At 38.3% G+C, this 8,261-nt stretch overlaps 1 protein-coding gene across 1 annotated transcript; it reads left to right on the forward strand.

Annotated features, from left to right (window-relative positions):
• The first annotated feature begins 811 nt into the window (after window positions 1-811).
• Window positions 812-7,659, forward strand: LOC102678497 (protein hairy-like). Its single transcript, XM_006614536.2, has 3 exons — window positions 812-1,532; window positions 2,033-2,128; window positions 5,804-7,659. Exons 1-3 carry the CDS (start codon window positions 1,440-1,442, stop codon window positions 6,974-6,976), a joined length of 1,362 nt encoding a protein of 453 aa, XP_006614599.1. The 5' UTR covers window positions 812-1,439; the 3' UTR covers window positions 6,977-7,659.
• Window positions 7,660-8,261: the final 602 nt, after the last annotated feature.

Here is an 8,261-nt window from a genome sequence, read left to right on the forward strand (position 1 = left end):
TTTCCGGTTTGGCTGATAAGAATTTGTAAAATTGAGATTGATTGGCGTATGGAAATTACAGAGTATAAATTTATAAAAGATTTAAGAAAAAATTTGGGAATTTTCTGGTTAATTTATTAAAAATTTGGAATGATAAAAGATTTTAAGATTCTCTTTTTTTTTTTTTTTTTGATATAGTAGGAGAAATCTTTTTTAATTTTTCTGTTAGAGTTATATAGATGTATGAAAGAGTTATATAGATATGATTGAGAGGAAGAGAAATAAAAGAATGGAGGTTCGAAGATTTTTAATTTGATGTGTATATTCTTCTTTCTTTTTTACGAGATAATAGTAGATACTCGTAATTGGCCTTGTTTGTGATAATAAAAAGATTTATCAGGATACATTTCATCGATACTATCAAGATTATAGTACGTTGTATTTATTATCTAACTATTATTATTGTCTTATATAAAACGACTATGACTAGAAATTACTGTACTATACCGTAACGTTAATTATTTTTAATTATATATTATTGTGATTACAAAACAAGATATTTTTACGTAGATTATATATATACATTGTTATTTCAGATTCTCTATATATATTCCACAAAGAAAATAAAGAATTCTAATAATCTTGCCTCAATATTTTATACGTACGAAAATTTAATTTATTCTTTCATTATTTAATTTATTTTTCGTCTCCATTAAAGATCTCCGTGTTCCATCCTATATCCATTTTAAATTTCTATTTTTTTAAATTAATCACTAACGTTCATCTAACAAAACTCTCTCGTCTCTGATATAAAAGTTCGTGCAAAGTTCACGAACGCCACTACTACTCATCTTTCCTCAAATTTTTTTTTCCTCCGTCGCGTCTCCCATCGAAGAAAAGAGCTGCGTGTAAGACGATGAAAGGAGCACCAAAGGAGAGAGACTCAAATTTCGAAGGAGACTATATCGCCGTGTCCCAGGGGACGGCGTGAATTCCCACACATCAACAGGTCTCAGGAGGACCCGAGGACCTCCCCTCTACCGATTCTATCCCAGAACCCCACTCCAGAACGCACTTCACCCCACTCTAGACACGGTGAGTGCATCGGCATGCGGTCTTCGAAATCGAAAACGTCAAACAGTTACCCTCCACACCCCAAGAGGGACGTCGCCGGTAGCCGGCGATCATCCCCCTTTCACCGCAAACTTCTACGCGAAAGTTTCAGTTTTGTTTCAACGATGAGAGGTGAGAATACGTGAAAAATCACACGTCGTGAACGCACAACGGACACGAAAATTCGAAATCGAAAAAGTGCGGTATCGTTGTCGATTCACGTGGGATCTTGGATCTTATTAAGAAGAGAAAAATAACAAAAGGCGATTTACACGTGTTGAAACTCGTTTATTCGTGTTGTGTGGTGATTCGTTATAGTGATTCGATCGACCACAGAGAGTGCATCAATGGTGGATTATTATAATTACAAGATGTCAGGCAGCGAGGAGGAGGTTGAATCTCATACGCAGCCAGGGATGACCAAGGCGGAGTTGCGCAGGGTAAAAATTAGTTTGGATTTTTTTTTTTTTTTTTTTTAAGGCTGTGGAATCGTGGAGGATGGATAGTAAAGCGCGGAGATTCAGTCGATAGTGTCACTGCAGAATTTTTCATCGTTATCTTTTTTTGGATGGATATGTTCAGTACTAAAAATTCGAGAATAATTGCCCGTTCCTTTTTCCACATTTTTTTTTTATTTATCTAAAAATAGATATATTTTGCCAATTTGTTTAAAACAGATAATCTAGCGAGACAAACTGTCTCTATTTTTACAATGTCAAACTATTAACAAAAACTAGCCTCGCAAGTCGAGTCATAGTCAAATCCTGGAAACGTCCATTTATTAAATTGCCATTAATTTTCAACTTTCTCTCTCATTCGTTCTCGACGAAACAACCAAATTCTCACAAATCACTCACAATACACTACACGAAACATCGATCGAAATCCGAAGGAATCGCGATATACGTGTCCCATAACCGAAATAATTCCCCAATTGCAGAGCAACAAGCCGATCATGGAGAAGAGGAGGCGTGCACGGATAAATCAATGCCTGGACGAGCTGAAGAGCCTGATACTCGAGGCGATGAAAAAAGACGTGAGTAGCATAGATTGTCCATCTGTCGTGCCTCATTTATCAATCCCTCGATAACAGTGATTTTCGCGGTATCGATCGAGCCAATTACACGTCGCGTGATCGCAAACACAAAGTGTTTTAATCGCTTAATCGAGCCTCGAAACGACGAGTTGGAATTCTTTGCCAGGGACGAACACGTATCAACGATGAGTGAGTGAGTAAGTGTGTGTGTGTGTGTGAGAGAGAGAGAGAGAGAAAGAGAGAGCATCTACACGCGTGATTTCAGTCAAATGCTCACGATATCCACATTGTCACCGGCGTCCGAAACGTGTCGCGGGAAACGTGACCGGTGCACGACTTTATCTGGTGACGTGATACGGGTTTGCAGGAGATAACGCGAAAATATGCGCAACCTCTCTTGTCAACCGGAACGAAACAAGAGATTTTTTTTCTCGTTTCCACCTCGAGTGACGGAGATTTCATTGATGGATCGCGATACGAGATTCTCCCCATGATTTTTCATACGTTTCGGAACGAAATCGTTGACTATTTGCCCTGTCGATGTGATTCTTTGATTTTCTTTCTTTCTTTTTTTTTTTTTTTTTTTTTTTTTTGTCCCTCGATTGCATCGAATTGCTAATTTTTTTTTTTTTTTTTTTTTGAAATGAAACATCTCCGAGATAAGTTTTACGTTTATTAATCCCTTTTGGAGGAAATGAATGAATTCGTGGAAATACGAGAGCGATTAAAAATAATAATCGAGGAAGAATCGTTGGTAAATTATGGAACGTTGAATCAGCAGAATAGAATCAGAGACTCGAACGTCAGAGACTCTTACAACTTGCAATAATTCGTCACGAGATTGAAATTTCTTTGGCCAATCCGTCTCGTATCACGATTCGCAAACACGGAGCAGTGTGTCCTCAAGTGACAATTGAAGTTGGTCGAAATAATAATCGTCAGATGAGTTATATGGGGCATGAACCGGTCGAGATTGTTTCGGTACCGTTGGCATAAAGGTCAAGAGTCGATCTTCTAATTAAACTGATAGGAAGAGGCCGCAGCAGCGGATGTTGGCTAGAAGTGTTTGATCAGGCCATCTCCTTTTTCCCTCGCCGCCTTCCTCTTGCGCGACACGATTTGTTTTTCAATGGTGGATAGGTATAGAATCGGGGATCTAGCGGTAGCAGGAGGTGGACAGGTTTTGTTTTAGTGTTTTAGATGCCTCGCCGTGGGAACGGATGGTGGAACTCCTCTACCAACACCGTAATCTCCGTTCGAGACTCCAGAATGGCACTCGACGATGTGCCCAACCGATGTTGCCCACATTCCGTTTAATCCCCGTTTTAACCAGATTTTAATTATGTTAGTTTCGAATTTTGGACAAACTCAACTGGAAAATTTTAGTAATTTGGTAGTATATTTGAGAAGCGGAAAAATTCGTTGAGTCAACAGAAATATTGAAAAGGAACACTTGATCCTTTTTTAATTCTTTCATATCAAAATATGGAAAAATTTTAAAAACTTTCGAATTTCGAATATTAAAGATATAGAAAATGATAGTTAGCTTTCAAGATTATGTAAATATGTAATTAGAGAACACTTGTACCCTCTTGCGTAATAATCGCTAAATTTGGATTGATAAGCAAACAATTATAAATTGACTTCTTTGAGAATTAAAAAAGTCTCAAAAAATCTATACGATTAAAAGATATGGAAACTAAAGTAAACTCCAAATTTTAATTCTACGCGATTAATAAAAAATAATAAGAATGGTAATAAGTTTGAAAATGGTAGAAAGATAGATTTTCAATGAAAAATTGCTAAATTTTCTCTGAGCATTCGATGCCTGACCATTCTTCGTCGCGTAACTCGATCCATCGAGATTGATTTCTCAGACAGGACCATAACGAGAGAGACGCTCTCACCGTTCTCTCCTCCACGTCCAAATGACTTCCGCTACCTGCTCGCTCCAATGTCCGTCCCGTTCGCCCGTTCGAAACGCCCCCCGCGTTCGTGGGAACCTCGAAAATAATTATTATGAAGAGGAAAAAAAAAAAAAAATCTCATCTCGGGTTGCAGCCTTCCTTTGTTGACCGTATCATCTTTTAAGGATCCAGCTTCGCGAGGACGGAGGCGATCGGCGTAAAAAAGAAAATCGTAAGGGGGGAAAAAAAGAGAATATTCTCGACGCCTTTGCCTTTTCAGTTGCTCTTTTAGCAGGTGTTTCGTCCCTCCTCCGGTGTCGAATTCGTGTACGAGAAAAACCGATTTCCACATCGATTCTCTTCTTCTTTTCATCGATGTTAATAAGATGTTTACTGGAGATGAGATCCAACGAACAGATCTGAATTTAGTTTGACAGAACACATCGCGAGTATTTTGAATTTTTTTTACTTGAAAGAATAATGATTTCTTCGAAATATTTTTAATAGATTTAATTTTAATTAAACAAATATCCTTTTAGATTTATTAAGAATTAATGCGTATAATTCCAAATGTTAGAAAATTATTCTTTGTGATTATTGTTAATAATGGAATCTTACACAGTGAAATTTTTGTACGAGAATTTGTTTGAATAGTCAAGGAAACAATAATATATTTTTGCAATAAAAAATAATTGGTGCAATTTGTTGTTTGGAATATAGGCTTGATCTTGTTTGTGAAATTGTTCCCATTCGAATAGTAGCTCGTTCAAGGGAGAATAGGGGAAGAGAAGTGCTTCAATGGACTGTGTAAGCGATCTCTTCTTCGACTCCCACGCCTATTTTAAAGGTGACCGCTAGTTTACCATAAAAATGCGAGCACTCGGCTGATCCTGGGATGAGGATCGTGGTGCAGAAAAGGGACAATAGAATTTCCAAGTTGTAGAACTGCATCGGTATTGAGCGATCGATCCTTTAAAAGCTGGTGGCAATCCGAGGAATATTGAAAGGGCTGGTGTTGTGCTCTCTAGCATGGAAAAAAAAAAAAAGGTTTTTCGAAACACTTTCGAACTTTTAACAAATTCCCACGACGGTTTCTTTTCTTTTTTTTTTTTTTTTTGTTTTCAACTGTTTCTCTTTGAGAAGGAACGCATGTGATTTCTCATTTATATGAACGTCACTCGCCGTAAGTGGTTTCATCTCGATCGTTTAAAAAACGATTTATATGCGATAAAAATAACTGAGAAATTACGCGATAGGAAATAACGAAAAAATTCTCTTAGAATGTAACACACGCGGCCTTAGGCTAACTACAAAATTGTCCTATACTAGCTACCGAAGTTGATAGCCTGTTATTACGGTAACAGGTTCGTATCAAGTCAATTACGTGGGCGTTACTGAAGCATCACGGACTTCTTAGATGAGCAATCGGTATATATAATACCCTCGAGCAATAATTCTGATTGCTATGCATTGGACAAGTTGAAAACGATCTTTCCATTCTGTAGTTCCTTTCTTCTCTAGTTGTTACCGATAAAGAAGGTGTCGATAAGACAGGCGTCGACAAAGCAGATCTCCATTTCTCATCGAACAACAATATCGATTCCCTGCATTACCGACTGCGTTCTAGGATCATTTTTTACCCTATCGTATTATACGAAAAAATTAATAAAGATTCGAAATGTAATGGTAGAAAATTGAATTTAATTAAAGAAAACATTCACGTGACACGAATAATGAATTATTAACGCGTAATATTCTTTTTTTACAGCCGGCCAGGCATTCGAAACTCGAGAAGGCCGATATCCTCGAGATGACGGTGAAGCATTTACAGGCGGTACAGCGTCAGCAATTGAGCACGGCGGTCGCTACCGATCCGGCGGTGCTAACGAAATTCCGTTCCGGATTTTCTGAATGTGCTACCGAAGTATCGCGGTACGTCAGCCACCTCGAGAACGTCGACCCTGTTGTGAAGCAACGACTGGTATCACATTTGAACAACTGTGTTAGTAATCTGCAGCAAATGGCGCCATTCTACAGCCACTACGTGCCCTACATGCCGGAACGGCTCTATCCGGAGGTGAAGGTCGGTTTCCAGAGCGATTTCCAGAATGGCGACGAGAATAATAATGGAAGTGCGAGGATACAAATACCAAACGGCGTTCAATTGATACCTAGCAGGCTGCCTACCGGAGAATTAGCACTTTTGGTGCCACAGTCGGCTACCATCTCGGCGAATTTTCCTTTTTTTCCACCCGCTCCCGAATCAATTTCAAAAATCAGCCGCTCTTCTGCTTTCACCTCTATCCACAGGCCGCAAAGCCCTCTACTGAGCCCATCAACGTCTACGTCCAGTTACGGCGAAGAAAGTCATCAATCCGAACATTATCCTCAAGCAAACTCGCCTAATCATCAGGAACGTCAGTTTAAAGTTCCCGGTCAGAGTCCAGCTTCGTCTAAGAGTTTCTCTTCCTCTCCAGAGACACAGAAGCCGCAGATTAGCTCGACCAGCGATAGCAAATCACCAGTGTCAACTTTCTTGGAAACCAAATCGGATATTAGTTACAGAAAAGAGATTGCTGACTCTTCCGAGTCATTGAACAGTAATGGAATGCAGAATTTGAGACAACCTCTTTCCGTGATCACCGATAAGACGTATAATTGCGGTTCCTTGCCGCCAAGGAAAGAAGCTATTAAGAGACACAATTCGGATGGTCTTCTAGCAATCTCAGATAAGAAAGCTAGGTATCAAGAAGCTATCAGTTCTACCATGAATTCTTCTAATGGTCATCTAAAATCCGAGGGAGATCAGCCGATTTCCGTGGAGGATTTGTCCGGCAGACCGACTTGTTCCGCTAATAGAAATTCTAATCCTAATCCTATCAAATTTGCAGCTATCGCTGGTTCTTCTGGCACCAATGGCGATATGTGGAGGCCTTGGTGATTTCTTCTATCGTATCTTTTCTTTTTCATTCTTTTTTTCTTCTTTTTTTAAGTAAACGCGAATGTACGTAGAATAAGAAACATTGTTCAGTACAAATAAGTATTATAAATGTAAGTTGTATCTTAGTTTTACAAAATGGACGATCTCCAACGATCATTGATCATTCTTCGAATAAAAAATTGTGCCTTAGGAAATATTGTTCATTTTTAAAAGATAATTAAAATTAATCTTTTATCGTTATCATGCATGTGTTTACAATTAAGAATCATAAATTGTATTAATGTAAGTCTTTCGTCAGAGTATAGTAATTTAATATAGTGTTAAAATTAGTGTTATAGTAACTTAATATAGTATTTAACGGAAGAGAACGATAAGATTGAATTCAATGTAAAGTCGTAAAGACTCGAGAATAGGAAACAAACAACTCTGTATCCTCGCATACGAAGACTTTCAAGCTTTAACTTGTACCGTTATACAATAAGTTTTCATTGTGAATAATCCTGTAAATAATTCTCGATCTTATTTAATTATTATAATTTTCATCCTTAAATCTAAGTATCTTTTGTAAGAGTGATGTTTTCCGCTGAAACGGATGGAAATCCCAACGTCGTTTATGAATTAAGTTAATTGTCACCAGTTTGTGATAAATTTCATGTTCACCAATAACGAATTTTTTTTTTCTCATATTTTCTCCCTTCTTCGTCCCTTGTCTGTCCCGTGTCGATGGAAAGAGACCGATAAAAATCGCCGCAAGGAAACGAATTTCCGCTGATGATATATAAATTTCATTAGATGCGGAGAAGGTAAAAGGATAAGAAGAAAAAAGGAGAAAAAATCGTCTGAGGTTGGTCTCACCATCGATATGTCCCGCAGTCTCGTAAAAGGCTGAGCAATTTCTCTCGTTGAAAAAGCCGTCGGGGCAGCTTTATCCTTTTAAGAAGCGTTAAACGCGCTCCGATTCATAAACTGGAACTTATTCTTTCCTTTTTTGCCGATAAAGGAGTAAAAAGGCGCGGCGAATGAGAATTTCAACCACCTGTTACACCGCAAAACCACCCCCTTTCTCATCGACTGAATGCTTAAACTGATTTATCGACAGACACCGTGAAATTTGTTGAATGCCCTTAGCGCTTGCCCGGACGAACGAGCTCGTCTTCCCTTCTAGTCGTTGAAATTCTTAATTTCGGCCTAGATTTATAGCATCGAAATAGGGGAACACGGTAATTTCCTTCGAATCTATCGATACGTGGGTCACGTGTTCTGTCTATATATACGGATAATTTTT

This window comes from Apis dorsata, unplaced genomic scaffold (assembly GCF_000469605.1).
Source record: "Apis dorsata unplaced genomic scaffold, Apis dorsata 1.3 scaffold_188, whole genome shotgun sequence".
NCBI lineage: Eukaryota > Metazoa > Arthropoda > Insecta > Hymenoptera > Apidae > Apis > Apis dorsata.

What these genes read in the sequence shown, in the direction of transcription:
- LOC102678497 (XM_006614536.2), top strand. Translation starts at nt 1,440, where the DNA reads ATGGTGGATTATTATAATTACAAGATGTCAGGCAGCGAGGAGGAGGTT. An exon ending in CCAAGGCGGAGTTGCGCAGG is followed by an intron (nt 1,533 to 2,032) that starts GTAAAAATTAGT and finishes CCCCAATTGCAG; the next exon opens with AGCAACAAGCCGATCATGGA. An exon ending in TCGAGGCGATGAAAAAAGAC is followed by an intron (nt 2,129 to 5,803) that starts GTGAGTAGCATA and finishes CTTTTTTTACAG; the next exon opens with CCGGCCAGGCATTCGAAACT.